This window comes from Setaria viridis, chromosome 2 (assembly GCF_005286985.2).
Source record: "Setaria viridis chromosome 2, Setaria_viridis_v4.0, whole genome shotgun sequence".
NCBI lineage: Eukaryota > Viridiplantae > Streptophyta > Magnoliopsida > Poales > Poaceae > Setaria > Setaria viridis.
In genome coordinates, this window is record NC_048264.2 from 3,837,996 (window position 1) to 3,859,096 (window position 21,101).

Below are 21,101 nucleotides of genomic sequence, written 5' to 3' on the forward strand. Positions count from 1 at the left end.
AGGTTGGGTAGAGGCAGATACTCCTCATAAAATGATGTGAAAAGCTCCATCAGGTCTTTTTTTTAATATCCCATAATACTTGATAAAATTCTGCTGGAAATCATCATGTCAGGGTATTTATTGTGCTCCATCTGGAACACAGCCTCTTTTACCTCTTTCTCTGTAAATGGTGTTGTGAGGATACTATTTTCATTTGCAGTCACCTGAGGTATGTCATGGTTTTGATGCTCCACCATAGTAAAATCATTAACATATGGTGGTACGAACAAATCCTTATAATAGTTTGTGATATAAACTTTTAATTCAGCATCACCCACTATTATGCCATCTTCTTGTTCTAATTTAAAGATGTGTTGTTTTCTATGCTTGCCATTAGCGACCAAATGGAAATATTGGGTGTTGTCATCACCTTCCAATAGGTATTTAATTTTAGCTCTCTCATACCATTTAATTTCCTCTTCCCCCAATAAGTGAACTAATCGTTCATTGAGGTAGTGTTTCGTATTTAACTCATGGTCAGAGAGCACCCTTATCTTAGCTATTTTATCTAAATCATTGATCATTAGGATTAATTTTTTCTTCTCCTTTTTATTATGGCCAGCTATATTTTTGATCTAGCCCCTCAAAAATTGTCGAAGAGCTCTGATTTTATTCTGCCATATGTCCATAGAAGTGGTTCCTTTGGTTTTTGGATTGCCATTTATTAGCAACCAGATCTCTAATAAGCCAGCCACGTTCAAATTTAAATAATGGTTGTTGTTTGTTGTGGGAAGAAGCACCTGTGTTTAATATTAAAGTTGTGTGATCTGAGTTACTTCTATCTCTGGCATGTACTGCTGTGAGAGGAAACTTATATTTCCACCCTGTACTAACTAAGACCCTATCTAGTTTATCAAAGGTTGGATCATCCCCGCTACTCGCCCAAGTATATTGACGACTTGACATTTCTATCTCTCTGAGATCAAGAGTTTGAACGGCCATGTTAAATAAATCTGGCCATTTTGCATCAAATTTGTCCATATTTTTATTTTCAGGATGACACATTATATTAAAATCCCCACCAATTATGTACGGTAAGGATTCTTGGTTACATATGTGGGCCATCTCAGTTAGAAAACTTTCCTTATGTTCCTTTTGAGCAGGACTATAAACTACAAACAATGCCCACTTGTACCATCATTTTTATTTTGGAGTGTGAACTTAACATAAAAGTCCCCCTCATTGATGGATCCAATGTCAAACATGTAAGGTCAACTCCAAGGAGAATGCCCCCGGATCGACCATGTGGTGCCATGCGGTGCCAAATAAATTCTTTGCCACCATAAAGTTTTTTAAGGGTCCCATTGGGGAAGTGATCCTGACCCGTTTCCATGGGGCAACGAAAACTATTTGCTCCTCTTTAACCAAATCCTCCAAGTACTCATGTTTAGTCAAGTCCGCAAGATCTTTGCTATTCCAGAAGATCCCTTTCGTTTGAAACTTAGCTTAGATGGTGCTATTGGTTTTTTAGCCGATAAGGCCGCCTTATTATTCTTTTTCCAATTTTTTTCATGTGGGGTGTAGCAATTAGATGATTACAAATGTGGTCTAGGGCCTCCTCGTGCACACTTTCATCAAAATCCCCACAAGCGTGGTGGAGCTGTGCACTAAGTAGTCCTCTTCTCCCTCGTCCAGATTAATTTTAGGAGAGGGAGACTTACCTGTTGTTACCAACATTTAATTTAGCTGCCACCTTAAGTCTATAAATTTCTATGTTTTTTAAAGAAGTAACAGAAGATATAACACTATTATCTCTACCCATAGAAACACCTAGGTTGGCAATTCTAGAAACAATATTGGAATATGAAATAGAAGGAAAAGATGGGCAATTACGTAGTTCAAGTGAATTTTTCTTGGCCACCAAATTAATTGCTTTTTCTACCATGTTTGTGTCATCCATTGTAGAAGCTCTTTTACTGGATCTTTTCATCAACCCAATACCCCTATTATTTGCGGTAGAAATCACTTCTATTCCAATGATGGTGTCAAGAGCTTGGGGAGCATTTTCCATTGCCACATTGGTGAGATTAGCCTGTTTTCCATTCTTTTTGAAAAGTGCTTGGAGCATGTGTCGAGGTAGTCCAAGAAATTTGTTTGAAGAACTAACCTCTTGTTGAACAGCCCCGTAGCAATCAATGGTTCCCAATGAATAGCAATCTCTCCGCTCGCCTGTGTATTCAGTTCCTTCCTTCGATGGCACACCATCAAATGTAAGGTTGGCCTCCATGACAGAGCCCCTTTGTATGTTATCCTCTTCCATGGGCAGCGAACCTGATGGGGGATTGCTTCAGTGTCATCTGTCAGTTCTGATTCAGCAGCACCAGCTCCCAACTCTGATGCAGCTCCATCCAGTTCGAGATGAACCTTGGGAGGGTTGGATAACTCCTCAGGCAGGATGAGTTGCTCATACGATGGTTTCAAGGAGAATGAGTTGGTCCTTTACTTTAGCCTGTTGATGGGTTGATCTGGTGATGGACGAGTCCATTCCGTGCGTCAAACCAAACAGTGAGTCCAGGCTCGGAAGGAGGATCAGATGATTCCACATGGCGCCACGTGTGAACCAAACACGTTGTTAGAGTAGCAGTCAGCTCGGCTGGTTCTATCCGGAACACCAGAGATATTGGTTTGTCAAAGATGATGGTACGATGCATAGGTAGGATCAAGTCATAATTGTAGAAAAACATAACCTGATGGGATAGGCAACGGACGCATGACATAACCGCGGTCCTTGAAGTACATGATTTAGGCGGCGAAAAATATATTATGTCGCGCTGTATCTTATTCTTTACTTACATCCTGCTCTAGTTAATTATAGTTTAGTTTAATGGCCAGATTTTCCTTGTTTTTTTTTGAAAGCGCCAGATTTTCCTTTTGGATAGCCTATGGCCGGATAGGCAAAAACACGAAGAAGGGAAGCACGTGGATAATTTGCATATCAGCTTCCTCATGGGCCATACATCTGGAAGAAGTTATACGAAACGGCGTTAACTGGGCCGCTAGTTTTCTTTTTCTCCACTCCTGGGCCGCGAAACAGAGCGCCGGCTGCCGGCTCGACGAGCTCTCTCTCTGTAGGCGACAGCGACGCATAATCATCGCTCCCCTTCTCTCTCTCGCGGTGTCGGCCTCCCTTACCTAGCGGCGACGACAGCGCGAGTTGCGCTGCCCGCCAGTTCTTCGTCGGGCGACGGGCGCTTCGCCGGCGACGAGCATCCGACAGGGGTATGCCTTCCCATTCCCCTCCCTTTCCCATCCTGCTGCGCGAAGTCGAACACCAAACCCCTAGCGTGTGGTATTTGTATTCGGATCTGACCATGATTTTGCCTATTAAATTCGGGGTTTTTTTTTGCAACAATACTACTACTAGGTTAAGTGTCCTATGCTAGGTCCGCCCCTGTTGTTAGCTCTCTCCTCTATTTTGGAAAAATGTTTAACTCTGCGCTTTATGCTATAGAGTTTCTCCTACTGGCTTGTTCTTTCAGATGAATTTTTTGTTTGTTAAGAGTTAAGATTGGCGCAGAAGATTGATAGCTTCAGAGTCACATAATGAATGGGGGAAAGGAAAGAATAATTAATCCTGTGTGGCGTCCAATCTGCACTGCTAATATGTTTTGGGGAAAATTTGGCAGCCCGCGGTGCTGAGGCACTGAATTTCCCAACTACTAGTTCTTATGTCCTACTCATCCCTGCCTTTTTGACTTGACAGCCACCAAATTCTACCTCATGTACTCCACCGCCTCCTTTTCTGACCTCTTTGATGCCCTAAACTAAAACACTGAAGCAAGGCCATCCAAGGTGCCCTTCTGCCTAGCGTCATGCACTCTATAGTACACTGGTTTTGTGTTGGAAATTAGTAGTCTTAGCGAGGCCAGAGATTTGCTCCATCTCAGTCGCTGACCATAGCTTTGATGCAATAAAGAATACCTAAAATATATGAATTTTGGGTAACAAAATGATTTCAAGGTGTATCTTGAAGTTGCATCGAGGTCCTCTTTTTTTCTTGCTTATGGTTTGACCCTCTAAACAATTGAAGATATATCATGGGTTTTGTCCTTTTGGTTATCCTCTATTGCTTACCGTGTTTATAAGATAGGAGGTTCGGCTCTTTAGCTCTTGCTGAAGATAGACCATCGGATCTTTATGCGGTGCTTATTATTACTGTTTCACCAGTACTATTTTACTAGGCTCATTGCTGAGACGAGTTGAATGTGCTCCTTTTGCTGATGTGGAGATGATCAGTTGGCTGTTCAGGTGCTTTTTTGTTAGCACAAAACTACTACAGCTCATTCTCCTTGTTGGGTCTTCTTTGTACCTGGTCCTTCTCCTGTCACAGTTTTCTGTGTTTCTGGGAAATCTCTTGGCATCAGTTGAATAATTGCTTCTTTGGAAGTTAAAAAGTTATGCCCTCTCCAGTTCTAGACCCTTAGCAATGACACTTGGTGTCTGTTATTTGAACCTTTTGTGACTTACGAACTGTGAAATTGGTGAGCTGCTGTTGGTACATCTGCTTATTGCTTGAAGAAAGAAAATGATGATAACCTTTGATTGTCACTTGCATATTTGTCTTACTTGGCTTCATGAATCTTCACTAATATTTACTCTCGCATAACAGGTCGTAGCTACAAATATTTGAAGATCTTTATTGGTGATTTCCAGTTATGTTCCCTGCTTTTGTTTGAGATTCTTTGAGGTGATGACGGATGCCAACTCATCATTCTCCGGAGGTGCTAAGTTGCAGCCAAGTACAAGCATGAATACTGATTCATTCATGCGTGTTCCAGCCTCCCCAATATCATTTTCATCAAATAACATCTCTGGCTCTTCAGTCATTGATGGTTCAATTGTGCAGCAAAGTCCACCCCAAGACCAGGTGCAAAAGCGGAGGTCTTCAAGTGTAACATCACATCCTATGATTGAGGCTGGTGGTGCATTGCATGCTCAAAAGAAATCAAGAATTGATGTTAGGCAAGGTGATATACTGCAGCAGCAGCAGCTGATTCAGCAGCTGCTCCATGGTCAGAGCTCACTTCATCTTCAGGGGCAACATGCTTGGATCCAGCAGCAAAAACTGGCACAGATGCAGCAGCGGCAGCAGCCGCAGTTGTTGCAACCGTTTGCTCAGATACAACAATCTCAAATCGGCATCCCTCGTCAGCCTCAGCTTAGGCCACCACTAGCACAGCCTGGAATGCAGCTAGCTGGACCTGTTAGGACTCCTGTTGATAGTGGGCTTTGTTCCCGCAGGCTATTGCAGTATTTGTATCACAAACGTCATCGTCCAGAGGTACGTTTCTGCATTGTATACACTGTTCATGGGATTATGAGATGCAAGTCCTTACAATTTACTTGCATGCTGTCTTGTAGAATAATCCCATAACATACTGGAGGAAGCTGGTTGAGGAATATTTTGCACCACGCGCAAGAGAAAGGTGGTGCGTTTCTTCTTATGAAAAGAGAGCAAATGGTTCCGTTTCTACCCCGCAAACAGCTCTGGTTAGTTAACAGTTTACACTTCACAGTGGCAAATTTACTTGCAATTATATTGTTCTTGGTTTTGTGGTCCATGTCAAGCATCACTTTCTGTCTTATATCAAAATAAGATTGATTAGCATCTTCTTTAAACTTCTGTTTGGATCTTTGAACACCACATTTAATTTAGTAAAATTCTTTTAATGGTTGCAGTAGCTAAATAGAAAAAGCTAATTCTTTTTGCTGCTGCACATGCCCAGTTAATGTGAAGGAGAATGTTCCTTGCTTTTTTTAAATTATTACAAAATTTGATGGATAGATTCATATAACGCTTCATATTATCCTATTTTATCCATTACAGGATTCATGGCGGTGTGACATTTGCAATACATATGGTGGGAAAGGATATGGTTAGTTAATTTCTGTCAACTCTGCCTTACTGTATTCCTGATGCTCTTTTCATATTCAAAATTCTAATTTCCTTTGTTCCTCTTTGAAACTTGTGATCATTTGTTAGTTGTTTGCCAAACTCTACACTTTCCATGAATATCTTGTGGTTTACAAAAGCCTGTACAGATGCAGGCTGGAACAAAGATGTATAGGCATCAAGAATTGATAAAAGTTATCTCTTGTATATATGCTGAGTGGTCTCCATTGTACCATGCACATGCATTTGATATGTGAATGACTGATCAGCTACAAACGAATATCATTTAAAACGGCATGGTGGCATCACATTTTTTTAGTACCTTTTCATATTGATGAATCTGTAGTAAAGCAAGATTAGCTACAACGTTGTGCTATCTACTTGTCATTTGTGCACCATGCGAGTACTGTTGCCATAATATAGACGCACAGCTTAGCATCTCTTGTTCAACTAGCTTTCTGATTTGGTACTTGTAAAAATTGTAATACAAGCAGCATCTCTTACTCAGTTAATTCTTTTTTATGTCTAATCCATCTGACAGAGGCTACCTATGAAGTTCTTCCTAGACTATGTCAAATTAGATTTGATCATGGTGTTATAGATGAATACCTATTCCTCGACATGCCCAATGAATTCCGGTTGCCTAATGGATTAATGCTGCTGGAGCATACAAAAGTTGTTCAAAAGAGTGTTTATGAGCATCTACATGTCACACACGAGGGGCATTTGAGAATCATATTCACACCAGAATTAAAGGTATGTTGCTTCGTAGCTCGCTCACACATTTGCGATTTTTGTAGCATGTCCATGTTATGTATATCATTTGTAAACATAGAAATGATCCACAAGCAAGGGGTTATAACCATTCTTATCTATCTTTTGCCTATGAATTACGTAGATCATGTCCTGGGAGTTCTGTTCACGACGACATGAAGAGTATATCACCCGCAGGGTTCTGGCACCACAGGTGGAGTTCATGGACCAGCGCACTCTTCCGCTTTAATTTGGCTACAAATTTGTTAATTTAAGATTTCCCCTTGCCTAGCTATATAGTAATGTAGTTACTTTTTAGGGCATAGTGAATTTGTTATATAGTTATTGCTCCACAACCTAGGTCTTAGGTGACAAATCATATATGATGTGGCATAAATCTAATTATTATATGACAACTTTGTTGGATCCTTCATAATTGAGTAAAAAGTGCTGTTTCTGTCACAACTAGATCTCTTCCACAAACTATTTTGATTCTTCATTTTTCATTGATGTACTGGAGTTCAAAGCTGGTTCATAAACCCCAGAGAGGACCAAACCTTTTTAACCATAAACCATTCTCGTTGCATTTAAATTCTAATATGTACTCTTTAAGGGCATTCCGTAAATGCATATTCATGTTTAACTTAAGTGTAACTATCATTGATGAATGGTGCTTATATTTTACATGCGATTCTGCATTTCAGGTCAATAATCTGCTACAAGTTGCCCAGAAATACCAAGCTGCTGCCAGTGAAAGTGGTCCTGCTGGGGTTTCAAACAATGATGCACAAACCATTTGCAACATGTTAGTGAATGGACTATGCTTCACTGCTGTATCGTCCATTGTGTATCTTTTGCCATGATAAATAGAAAAACATGTATCTCAGAGCAATCATGTTTTTGATCTCACTAAAGCAAGGACACCATTTTATTTCTTGTTTCGTTAGGTTTGTGACTGCATCGCGGCAACTAGCGAAGAATCTGGAGCACCACACATTGAATGAACATGGTCTTTCTAAACGATATGTTCGCTGCCTGCAGGTAATAGAGGCTGTTCCCGTCGCATTATGTACTTATTCAATATTATCCCATAAATCCTGCTTAGATTTTGGTGCACTATGTAAGTATCTGTCTGTCCGTCCTATCGTCCTCTTGTACATTCATATGCATCAAGCACACTGATGATCATCTGTCCTTGTCAGATATCGGAGGTGGTGAATCATATGAAGGACTTGATCAAGTTCACCAACAAGAACAATCTTGGTCCTATAGGTATGGTCATGCACACTACCTATCATTGTCTTCAGCTTATACCCAGTTGTAGCTGTGTTTGTGAATAATTTTTCTGAAGTAGGTTCATGTCCTTTTTTTTTGCTCACTGTTTCCATGAAGATGGTAGGTCATATTATTAAAATGATAAGCCTTCTGTAGAAAAGTTAATTGGTTGTTCAAATTCTGTTGTATAAGCAAAACCCACAGCACTAGAAATGACAGTTGAACCATCAAGGGACAAACCCAGCTGATGCTATATGATAACTTGGTAAACTCAGTTGTTTTTGGACCTAATGAAGCGGCATATTATATGTGCTCTTTGATGCAGTTCATTTGTTTTTCCTGCTGAGAGCAGCAGCACATTGAACTATATGACACGGAAGGTAGCAAGACAATAATAGATTATCAGAATGCAGTACCATTCTTGATATAAGTAGCACTTCCTGCTTACCCCATCAACCTTCGATGTCCTTTTAATGTGCTCTGTGTTCATATGCAGAGGGCCTGAAGAATTATCCAAAACCAAATGTACTGAAACTTCCAGGACAGAATACACATGAGGCAAAACAAATAATGGCTGCTGCTGGCCTTCCCAATGACCAGAACACCACCAAAGCCATGGGTGTCAAACAAGAAATAAGGGCTCATGTGGACAACATAACTTCTGGCGTTGGAGCTGTTGGTAATTGTGCTCCACAGAATTCTGCAGCACTAAACAGTTACCAGAATATACTCAGAAGCTCCAGTGCAAATCAGAGTCTGCTTCAGCAAGAGGCGTCAAGTGTTTTCAAAGGCCCTGCAGCAATGCACAATGGCATACAGCTGGAAGCATCTAGATCGTTCCGTGGACCTAACCAAGTGCAGCTCACACAGTTCCAACATTCTGTGTCATTTCAACATCCAATGCCCCAGCATAACAATGTCCAGGGTCTGGGAATGCAAAATAATCTCCAGGGCTTGGGAGTGCAAAATAATCTGCAGGGTGTGAACCCACAATATCAGCAGCATGTTTTCAATCAGCTGCTTCAAGAAGTTAAGAACACTAACAACCATGCTTTGGTGCAACAACCACCTCCAGATAACCCTAACGTAAACAGTGGTCTCGTATCCGGAGCTGCTAACACCAACAGTGCTGCTACTGGAGAGCAGGCACAGCATATCAATAACAGCACCGCGAAGGGTGCTGCTACAGTTGGCACCGAGCCGAGCAATGTGATCAACAACAGCACAGCCAGCATCATCCCCAGCAGAAGTAACAGTTTCAAGTCAGTAAGCAGCAATCCAGCAGCTGCTACTGGAGGCAATGCCGCAACCTCCAAGGCAGAGCCCTTCCATGAATTGGAGGATCTCGACAATCTAATTGCCAATGAACTGGTGGAAAGCGGGCTGTTCATGGGGGACCAAGGCGGTAACGGCTTCTCGTGGAACATGTGATAGGAGTACATAGACGTCTCACTGCTCTGTGAGCTTCACTGTAAGCGTTGAGCAACAGCCTACTTGGCTGCTAGTGTGGAAACTAGCGAGTGGTGATGGAAAGTTGCCCTAGATTCTAGTTTTCTCTCGTTTCCTTGTCCTTTTGGAGTTCTTGTATTGCCGTTACTGATGACCATACTCTGATGTAACTTCAGATGTGAGTTGGATCTGTCGTGGGGATGTGAAAGCAGTAATCGGTAGTTACTGGAATATATTGTTTTCGCGCTATCGAATGTATTGCTGTGATTGTCACATTATGTCAACCCAAAGTCTTCATCAAAAGAACTTCGTGCTACGATCCAGCTTTGATCTGTTTGGTGCAAGCCCTAGGTAGTTACCAAACTTTATCTACCATCAATCAACCGTTGTTTTCTAGTGGTAGGTGGTATATGTTTTGAGCGTTCAAATTGAGTCAAGCAGTCACAGTCAACCATTGCTTTCTAGTGGTGAGTGCTTTGTTTTGATGTTAGTAAGTACTCTCCATCCTGAATTGTAGTTCATTTTAGCTTTTCTAGATATATATAATTTTTATTATGCACCTAGATATAGTATGTTTATATACGAACCTAGAAAAGCCAGAACGACCTATAATTTGAATAATTTGAAATGGAGGGAGTAGTGTTCGTGTTCTAGTGTTGATGTACCTTCTTTCATAATTTTACCAGCACTCGTTGTAATGATTGTTTTATGACAATTGTTTCAAAACATGATATAACCCGAGGTTACTGAAGAGCTGCGCTGATAGCGATAGTGAACATATCTTTTCCTCGCTGGAAAAGATGAGAATTAGAACTAAGGTTCACAATTCACACTGATTTACAATAGACCATCCTTCGATGCCAGGGTAGGGCATATGCAGGAGCTTCAGTAATGACCAATGTTTTATGAACCCATCACGTCATGGGCATAGTATGAAGCGGCCAAGCAGGCGTACTATAACCTTGATGATCGAAGGAGCGCATTAGGTACGAACTCTATGGAAAGCAGTTCATCATATCATATCAAAGTAATTACCAATTTAACCATAGAATCTCACTATTTTTGTGCCACCAAGAGATCACGACAAGGGTCCACCAGATGATATCAAGTAACCGCCCCACCACAGAGTTCACCAGATAACTAGATTCTATGTTATCAAGAAGTAACAACCACAAGAGTTCACCAAGTTCTGTGCCACCAAGTAACCACCACAAAACTCACCCTTCAGCTATCAGAGCTAGACAGAGCAGTTAGATCATATTGAGGTTACAAATACAAAAGACGAACAACAAATATTGCAAGTGTTGTCACCCACAAGAAGAAAGTCACAACCACGAACCAGAAAGCAAAACTGTAGTCCTGCAAGAAATAAAACAACATTTACATCTTCAGTCAAGACAAAGCAGAACTTAGTAGATATTATTCATTTTCAGCTATTAGAATTCAATGCTTGCATGCTTCTTTAGCTGTTCCTCAACTCGTGTATATGTACTTACCGAAGAGGTATTCATGCCTCTCACTTGAGTAGCGGCAGCTGCAACCGCCTTGGTGATTTCCTCCTCTACCGCGCCGTGGGGTGTGCTCAGCGATCCCGCCTGTATGTCAATCATATATAAATCAATCTTTCCTTTCCTTTCCTTGAGATAAGAATAAGTCTAACCCCAATGCACTAATGGAGAAGAGAATAGAAACACCAAACAGAAAGGAGAAAAAAACTATACACCATTACCATCTAGGCAGTATACTAAGAGCAAACTCACCCAAGCATAAGTATTTACTACTAAAAACAAGTTCACTGTGCCTATAATTGAACATCTGCTTGATGCACTGTATGGAGCTACTATATTAAAAAATTGGACATGAGATTAGGATAGACCAGATAAGAATGCAAGAAGACATTCCTAAGACTACGTTTGGAACACGCCTAGACCATTATGAATACACTGATGCCCTTTGACATAATGCCACCTGCAACTTTTTAAGCACTAATGAATACCATTTTTGCAGATCATCTAGGCAACTTCATATTGGTATCCTTTGATGACATACTAATTTTCAATTTTTCAACAATAATCCAATTGAAACTTGGAAGTAGCAAAATTCCTTTGAACGTGTTGAAATAACATCGTCTCAATGCTATCCTGTGCTACAAGCTGAGCATCTAGGCCATGTGATAAGTGATGCTGGTGTGTCAACTGATCCAAGCAAATTTTCTAACATTGTGCAGTGGCCTAAGCCAATTAATGTGACCCAATTTGGGGGATTTCTTGGGCTTACGGGATACTAAAGAAACTTTGTCAAGGGATATGGGCAAATCTGCAAGCTCCTATTTGATCTCCTGAAGAAGAAATTGAACAGGGTCCAGCTCAAACAGCAGAATTTGATAAGCATGGGAGGGTTATGAAAATTGACAACTTGCCCAGTTTCTGGCCCTTTTAAACTTCAGCAAACCTCATTTTGGAAACTAATGCCTGTGGGACTAGCATTGAGGCTTTGTTGATGCAATGTGGTCGACCAATAGCATACTGTAGCAAGATATGGGAGAAAAAGGCACCTGCCTAAATGTACTTAGGGCAGCTCTAGTGTGTATTTGATTTGAGAATTGAAAGTTCGATGGCTCCAGTGTGAACACTGATTCCTGGGCCCATATATCAAATAAAAAACTATCCATGCTGTTCCCCTCTCCTGGCTCCTGCCATGCTGCGGCCTGCATGGGCTCAGATATCCCTGCATCTCTGTTACATTATTTTATTCTCTCAGTTTGCACCGTATTGGGAAGCCGATTTTGATTCTGGCACATAACAGTAGGATGCTCAAGGCTCTAGTGTGCATGGTCAAGCTTTAAAGAAGTGGCGACATTATTACTAGTTGGGAGTTAAACTCATCATTAACACGTACCGCCAAAATCTTAAATATAATACTACACAAAAACTGATCGATCGGATACAACATAAGTTGTTACTCAAATTGTTGGAGTTTGACTGTTCAATAGAATACAGGAACGAAAAAGAGGACATGGAGTAGATTCTATCGATGATAAGTAAATGGAATAAAACATATGTTGCTACCATGTAACTACACCAAGATTTGTCAGTGCTCAAGAAATCAGGTGCAGGAATGGAGAACTTCCTAACATTCAGGCAAAACCGCGGAGTAGTCTGTTAGCATCGGCGGGAAGGAACAGAAAACTCAGAACTCACTTTATTAGAGATGTAAAATGAAGATCGGAAGTCCACCGTCCACTTTTTGAGAAAGATAACATCGTTACAAGTTACTGCGTAGTCAAACGGCTGTAATCACTCAGGATTTTACTGTAATTTCTTCCACGTTTCTGTAAAAATAAAGGACAAGACCGCGCTAATTTAGTTGTCTCTTCAGCTGAAGAATAGGCCTATCTCTAGCTATGTTCGTCAATTTTTCCCATTAAATTATCCCAAACCGAATGCAAATTCAGATCCTAGCACTGCAGGGTATGACAAGGACACAAGCCAGAAGGTGGTGTATGCCAGCGGCGGACCTGAATAACATCAATGCAATCTGTTAATCATACTTACACCGGAGATGACGAGGACGGAGAGGGTGGCCACGGCGGCCGCGATGGCCAACTTCTCGACGTCCTGACTGCGCACGGCGAGGTTCTTCCGGGAAACATCGGCGAGGCAGCTCCTCACGCTGTTCGCCACGGTCTCCCCGGCATCCTCGACACTCAGCAGACCTCCAGGCATGAGGAGGTCCTGGACCAGCTCCCTCGCCCTCGCGGCGACCGCCTCCACGATGACGGCAGGCTCCGCCTCTTCCGACGCCATCTGCGACAAAAACCCCCGTTACGGACACGAAATGCCAGCGAACGGAGTGAGAATCAGTGAAGGAGGGACACGGCGGCAGAGCGACGTAGCCTCGTCGCGCCGCTCACCTGCGAAGCAAAGCGACGCTCGCCGGCGGTGAGGGGGTCGTGCGGCGGCTCGAGCGTGAAGGCGGTGGCGACTTGGTCTGGGCCTTCCCGGAGACGGCGGCGGCGTGCGATCTTTTGGTCTGGGTCAGTTGCTGTCGGAGAAGAAGGCCGTGGAGGGCCCAAATAGGAAGCGCAGCGGGCCTTAACGGGCCAGGAGCTGGAGGTGATCGGCCCGCGATCATAGGTTTATTTTGTTCTTCAACCTTTTCCCTTTCTAATCCCTGTTACGAATTCACTAATTTCTAAAAGTAAACAAAATTATATGATATGGTACTTCATCATGCATTATACAACTAATAACTGATTCATTATTTTTCAAAGCTAGTACAAGGTGGTATATCATATCAGCATTCTATATGAAATTTGTTAGAGGCACCTCTCATGTACATTGAACATTTCTAAAAGGTATTCAAAGAATGTACAAAAGCTAATTCAAAATTCATAAAAATATTTCAAAAGTTTTACTTTATGTTCAAAACAAAAAATTAAAATGCTAAAATAGCGTATCAAAATTGTTGAAATATATAGCATTTTGGATCTGTTAACTTTAATTCAAAATAAATTAACGTTTAATATAGTTTTGTTGTGCTAATTTTAAACAACATTGTGGTTTAAACGAACTTAAAATAGATTAAAGTTTTAAGAAAAAATACATTTGAAATTTGATACGCAAACTAGCCTTCTACCGGTGGATGTAAAAGTTACATTGCTAAAACCTAGCATCTGGATCGAACAGCTAATATGCTTAGGTGTTGTATAGATGCTTACAATTTTATTTACCCATCGACACCAATGCATAAATCTAGTGATAATGGAATGCAACAAGTTCTTAGACCGAAAGATCATCTTTATAAGCAATATCTTAGGGAGACCGATGGAACACTTGAACAAAAGCCAAATAAGAGGATTATGACATGTTTGGTTCACATTCATATAGTTCAACACTTTATCACATTTTATTTTAAGTTGGGCAAAGCTAGTTTAACGTTCTTGCATTGAGATCCATGCCACAGATACGCGATATCAGTGATGGGTAAAAACAGGATTCGTCACTTTCCAAAGAAGACTGGTGCGTGTACACCCACTGCACCGTGGAGGCGGAACAAGAAGGGGCTTGATGCCATTTTTCATGATCCAGCTTCGATCGGCTTGGTTGCAGTGATCTCCATGTAGCTCCAATACTTCATCTGCCTTGTACCCACCGTACCATTGCGTCTTATGGTGCTGACTTGTTCCCCAAGTGCTTGCTCCTGCACCTGCTCCCGCTCCCGCTCTAGCCACCTCAGCTGCTATCTCTAGATCTGCTCTGCCTTGATATAACACCGACGACATGTTTTGTAGATTTGGTTTTGCAACCGTAATACTGCTCCACTTCGGACTCGACGAATGGAAAGATAACTCGCCGTGTGTGCATGATGGCTTCCACAAAAAGTGGGAAGTCGAGTCCATTTGATTCTGTCTTGGTTGTCGTGCGGAATACAATAAGTTTATATGATGGGCAAAAATGAATATAGTCAAATATGAAAATAAGTCCGCTAGCAACCTAACATAAACGGTGGGTTCTCCCGATATCCTCACAAGACTCACATTAGAATTTGGTTAACATTCAACAATAAAAATGAAAAAAACAAGGTGGAGGAGGAAGAACCCTGACCTAAACAATTAATGAAAAATAAGTCCACTAGCAACATGACCTAAGCAGTGGGTTTTTCGACACTCACAAGACTCAACGTTACGACATCTCACGTTAGAATTTGGTTAACATCCAACGATAAAGATGAGAAGAAAAAAAGACCGAGGAGGAAGAACCCGGACCTAAACAGTTAATGAAAAAAAAACATGTTGGGTGGTCTCGTCACCACTTGCGGAAGTGGAAGAGAACCACGACCACAGTATACGCCAGGGCGCCCGCGACCCCGATGGGGACGTCGAGCTCGCGCTCACGGTTGACGGAGCAGACGGACCAGGTGAGGATGCCGATGGTGAGGCCGAGCGCGAGCTGGAGCGTGCACTTGGCCCAGGCCACCGAGCTCGGGGACCTGTCGAACGAGGTCGCGAGGAGGCGGACCAGGAGCACGAGCGCGAGCACCACCAGCACGCCGTGGGCGACGATCAGGTACCCGTCGCCAGGAGCAGCTTGCTTCACGACGGGGAACGCCGGAGCGGCGGCAGGCGCCGCAGAGCGACAAGAGCATGTTGGTGTATTTGGCCGCAGGCGCAGATCCGCTCTGAAATATAAGGGAGGAGCAAGCTCAGAGTTTGTATTAATTCAAAAGTATTCTAATTTTAAACACTACCACATCAAAGAAGTAGACTCTGAAAAATACGTTTCATATTTGATCTAATTATGCCTATTTGATACCGTGAATACTATTGAACTTGATCAGACTCAGAATAGTTTAACTACGGATGAACTCAAAAATCTATTATATTTCAGGATCGACTGAGAGAGTATATTTTTAGAAACGGACGTGTGTTTTAATACAAACCACATGTACTTATCGATGCATTAGGTTCTGCATTATCTGGAACCGGCGGTAATTGTCCACTTGGTCAACAACATTTAGAGAACAAAACAACCTCGAATGGAACCCCAGCTAAGCCAAGCCAAACTCGATCACCCCCACTGCTCCTCTCTAGCTCGATGATCTTGGCCCAAAGTGTTTCATTCTACAGCGTTTAATATAGCGAGTGGCCTGACAACTATGGTTTTATTTGGACTATAAGTTCACTGCCGGATTGCACATGCATTCGGGGGGTGTAGACGACGCTGGAAATGGAGTAGGAGCCGGTGGTGGTGGTTCCTCATCGTCTGCGGCGGTGGAGCTTGTGGAATGAGGCGTGGTGGCTCTCTCCTCTCCAATGTTGGTCGGAGGACTTGGAGGAGTAGCAGCTAGCAGATGAAGATCGATGGACTTGGATGCCAAGGCAATCCCTCACAGTCGGAGCTGTTGGTGTGGTGATGACCGGGTTTTCAATTTGGATCGAGCTTGCCGGCCGGCGTCAGCCCTCAAGGCCTCAACTCCTCTCGTCCCCTCTCCTCCCTCTTCCAGTTTTGTGAGAAGATCCCAAAACACGCTATTTCCTACGGTATTTCTTTTTTACTAGCCAGAGCCCAGAGCACTTGGCAGTTGGGATGGCAGTAAGAAAAATAACTTCTTACCCATGCGGGGTCTATGTGTGTCGTCGTGCTGTTCAATTTATAAGAAGAAGCTTCGATCCTTAAGAAGAAAGCAACAGCAATACCTGTTCATATCACTGTCTACACCAGGGGGTTCAAAACCTAGCTCAGCAACGTGTCCGTCGGCAACGAAGCGCCTTACGATGACTTACATCCACCTCAAAATCTGCCAGACCAATTCCTGGTAGCCGTTCACAGGGGTGCAATGTACGTGGAAAAGAAAAGGAGTTCAAACTATGCCTGAGAAAAAAGAACGAACAGGTTTCCCAAAGGACGAAGGAAAACCAGATGCCATCTCTTCCTTAGGAGGTTGGTAATTACCTTTTCTGGGCATTCCTTGCAGATTGTTCTTTTATCCCCTGGCACGGCTAAGCTGCATGCCTTCTAAGTCAGAAAAGGAAATGTAGAAGAGAAAGACAAGTGAGGAGAGGGGAACAGAACAGCACACGATCATGCCCAACCGGTGTATTGTTCCGGGCATTTTCTTAAAGGAAGTTGACACAAAGCCACTTTGTTAAATCATTCTATCCACACGGCACTTTTTTTTTTGTGCTTCTGGAATTTTATGAAAGGGGAAGTGCCGGATCCGGAGCACCGCCACTGTTAACAAGGAAAAGAAGGGGAACACGCCGGAGCAGGCCTATCCCAAAGCTTAGTCGGCGAAATTTCTTGGTCGCCGGCGACGATGAAAGGCGACGGCGGCGGCGGAGGAGGAGGAAGGAGGGCGAAGCTTGCGGACGCCATATTCCGTTTCTCGCCCTGTTCGACGACCGCCTCCTCTCGGTTTCTCGCTCCGTCCTTCTCTAGCTCCAACTTGGGCCAATAGAATACAAACTGGTATATACAGTCTTTGCAGATATATCTTAGGCAAAAGCTTGCCCAAGTAGTTGGGGCAATATATGCAAACTGCTCACAGCTAGTATATAGAGCAAAATTTACAGTAAGATAATACAATTATGCCTATACTTTTCATTATATTCTAAGAGTGATTATACATTACCAGATGATCTCTTCTACCAAAGATTTAATAAAAAGTAACTACAGCACGCTATTTTCTCTAATTTTTTAAGATGATGACTCTTTTCTCTAAATGTTTGAAAAGAGATTACATACTTACAGTTCCATAGTTCATATAAACAGCATCATATCTGTTGTTAGGACAGGCGTCTACTCTTATATCAACAAAACATATGTTAAGCCTCCTTTATCTTTCTGGTAAGAGTTGTTCTTCTATCATCAGCGAGAGTTTACTTTGCTGTCGATGCAGGCAATAATAGATAGATTTCTGTACATAGTTGGGCCTAGGCTAACTAATTGCTTTCGCTTGACTCTTCCAGTAAAAAAGTATACTGAGTGGTTGAAGGAAACGAAGATCGACATGAGCTAGATATGGATGTCGGCAATTAAGTGGAAGGCATTGTTCAAGAAAATAGGCCGGGGTCGATTTCAACATTGAATTTCATAGTAGTTAGATCCCCGACAATTATATACCTGCTAATCCGATGCCCACCCCGCCTCATATTGTGCCGGAATGGTATTTCCTACCGATCCATGCCATTCTTCGCAGTATACCTGACAAAGCGGGAGGCAATTCAAAGGCACTGGATAGCGATAGACGTACGATTTCAATCAAAGCCAGCCAATAGAATTACTCTATGAATATAGCAGCGAGAAAAAGAATGGCCCTACAAAATGACTCTCCTTCATATTCCATCTCTTCTTTTAGGAGCAAAACTATGCTGTTAGAATCCAAAGCATGCTTCCGAAGGGATCAAATTTGCAAATAAAGCCATGAAGTCTTTCAGAAGTCACCCGATCAAACTATTTCACTTATGATCTGGCCTGGTTGACCCAATCATGATATTGAAGGATGGGACCTTTTCTCGAAGGTTGGAAAGTTCTATTCGTTTAGTACGAGATCGCTTCACACCTCGCGGTGCTTACACCTCTCGCCTATCGAAGTTCTGTTCAAAAACATAACCCAGTCCCTGTGTTTTTGGTTAAGACCACTAGCTCTAACCGGCCTTGGTTTGTTTTTCCTAAACCTTGTTCCTTGTGCAAATTTTCAAGCAGATTTGATTGATTAGGATCCCTTCTCTTCTAGGCAAGGATCCTTTCTCCTCAGGGTTTTCCTATAGAAAGAAAAGAATAGGCAATGATCTGACTTGGGCGACGGAATGTGTTTTACAATAGTTCCAACGTTTGAGTAATTGAACTTGCTTCTTCACGGAGCTCCACACTTTCTTTTCTTGACTCGCAGCAACAAATAATGCAGTAATAGGTAATGTTTTTAATCCTTCCTGAATTAGTGATACGAAAAAGTAAACGAATAAATGCGGGAAAAGTTGGGGAAATCAACAGAAAAAGTTCCGTAATCGTCCTATTTTTTCGTTGCATTTCCTTGTTTTTAACGGAAGCGATAAATGCGTACTTAATATAGTGATGATTCCATGAATCTCTGAAAAGGTAGGGGTCAAGGACCTTATGGGACTGCAATCGTGCCTGCCAATTGGGTGAAATTGGCTTTACTAGTCTCCTCTCTGTCTCTTTCCACTTCTGTCTTTCTAGTGCAAATCTCATAAGTAGAAAGAAAGCGGTAGTTTGAAGTGAGCCGCGCTCTCTCTTTCGGAATTCTGCACCTAGGTACCACTCTAGATTTCTTACTGGCTGACTCAAGTGCTAACTCATAGTGCATAGCATGTTCATAAGCCTTGTTCACACTATTCCTGAAAATTGGTTTCTTCTTTTCAAGAGTTGGGATTGAAGGATTTGCTAATGCCCGACCCTTCTCGACTAGAAACTCTTCCGCTCCTCCGGATCTTATTTCGAAGTTCGCAGTGCTCTTGTTCAATAGACATTCTGCTGGAACTCACCTTTATCTTTAGAGATGAATAAATGGGTACTTTACCTTAAAAACTGGGTTGCCCCCTGCCTTCCAAAGGTGCCTAAAGGACGGGCCAGTCTGCATCGCTATAGGCATGGTTTTCCAGAGGCGAGCGGGTCGAGATGTGAATGCCATTACCTTTGAGATAAGGCAGAACACGCTTTAACGCTGTCCAGTGCAGTGGGCTGATGCATAAAATGCGATGCCTTGTGAACCGCAAAGGTGAGGCGGTTATAGATGCCCTAACAAAACTTCGTAAGAAGATATCGCGAGAAATAGTTGAGGATCGAACTCTATCTCAAAAGAGAAATCGATGTTTTACTACCAGTCACAAGCTTTATGTTTGCATTTATGGATAACCAATTCATTTTATTAAGTGTAGGCGCCGGAATCATTGTTTCGGTTGCCATTTTTGCCGCTTATAAAGCGGGGCAAGTTTTTGGTCTTAGAGAACAAATCCACGCCCACACATTGGATATTGAGATTATAAAACTCAAAATATAATCCCCGGAGGAAGCACTCGTCGTGTCCATCAGTGCATCTAATTCTCCCGTGCTCTCCACAAAGTGTGAAGCTCCTCAGAGTTGGATCAGATAGGAAATCCTCACTTTTCCAAGACAGAAGAGAAGCAAGCAACGGATTGAGCAACTAGCGCGAAAGCCGTTGCGCTAACGCGCATTCTCCACCGGCTTATGTGGTTTAGGAAAGAAAGTAATTGAGAGTTGCCTTTTGCCAAGGAAGCTAACTCAAAATAGGTTAGGGTACCCATTGCTTCCTCTTTCGAGGCTTACTCCTAGAGCGGTATCTTTTGAAAAAGGTGTCTAGGGATAGGAGCCGTCAAAGGGCTAGTCATCGCTAGAAAATCCGAAACAAGGCTATCGCTATCCCGGGGGCTAGCATAATAGGAATCGGGTAATTCGCTCTTCATTTCATATCTCTACTCAATTGGCTAGGTTGCCTCCGAGGACCTTAGCGTAGGCCCCTATGTTATGCGGCCGTAATATTTTTATACCTTCCACCGCTGTTACGCCAGAAATCCAAGGTTCCACACGAGCTCCTGTTCTGCGGCGTGGTGGCAGGACCGCTAGGGGATTGGCTCCGAGTGTAGGTAGGGTCAAATCCGCAGGGGTCATGCAAATACATAGTCATTGGCTAGAGAAGTACCGCCAAGCAAAGGGAGAGCAATCCACGCGGCATAAGAGTGAAGGTACGTTTGTTGGTAACACAACACAACGAAAGCAATGAATTAAATGGGATCAATGCCTAGCATAGTGGTCTATTAAAAATTCAATTGACTTTGCTATTTGTCTTTTTTGAACTATGTTTCATTCATATGATAGAATATGGGTTTAAATAAATTGGTTCTTCTCTCGTCTTTCGTACATCTACAACATTCCATTCTACTTACTTTGGTGTAATGGAAATGAAACGAGCCTAAGAGCAGAGTAAGTAAGGACTTTGCCTGGTTTGAACTCCAAAGTCATTTACGCCCTGTATTTCCTTTGATTCACACCCACGCTGGAATTCAGTAGAGTCCCACGAGTCAATCGACAAAAGCGAGAAACGAGATAGGCTAGTTCATTAAGTAAAACCTCTTTTTTGACTGCTTAACTATTTTCAATCCTAGCTAGTCTTTCCTACCTTACTTAACTGAATTGACTTGAGGTACGTACCT

At 42.4% G+C, this 21,101-nt stretch overlaps 2 protein-coding genes across 3 annotated transcripts; one reads left to right on the plus strand and one right to left on the minus strand.

The window, feature by feature from the left end:
- Positions 1-3,098: 3,098 nt before the first annotated feature.
- LOC117844608 (probable transcriptional regulator SLK3) lies at positions 3,099-9,658 on the plus strand. Of its 2 annotated transcripts, XM_034725335.2 has the most exons (11): positions 3,099-3,258; positions 4,649-4,760; positions 4,886-5,320; positions 5,401-5,529; positions 5,867-5,915; positions 6,474-6,688; positions 6,831-6,899; positions 7,390-7,490; positions 7,633-7,726; positions 7,888-7,957; positions 8,457-9,658. In XM_034725335.2, the coding sequence occupies exons 2-11, from the start codon at positions 4,737-4,739 to the stop codon at positions 9,389-9,391; spliced, it is 2,121 nt and encodes a 706-aa protein (XP_034581226.1). In that variant the 5' UTR covers positions 3,099-3,258; positions 4,649-4,736; the 3' UTR covers positions 9,392-9,658. The 2 variants fall into 2 exon arrangements, with proteins under 2 accessions (XP_034581226.1, XP_034581224.1); XM_034725333.2 differs by having other exon boundaries at positions 4,649-5,320.
- Positions 9,659-10,502: 844 nt separating this feature from the next.
- On the minus strand, positions 10,503-13,434 carry LOC117844609 (uncharacterized). The gene is made up of 4 exons (XM_034725336.2): positions 13,323-13,434; positions 12,964-13,215; positions 10,906-11,004; positions 10,503-10,768 (listed from the first exon to the last, which is right to left on the minus strand). Exons 2-4 carry the CDS (start codon positions 13,213-13,215, stop codon positions 10,676-10,678), a joined length of 444 nt encoding a protein of 147 aa, XP_034581227.1. The 5' UTR covers positions 13,323-13,434; the 3' UTR covers positions 10,503-10,675.
- Between the last annotated feature and the right edge of the window lie 7,667 nt (positions 13,435-21,101).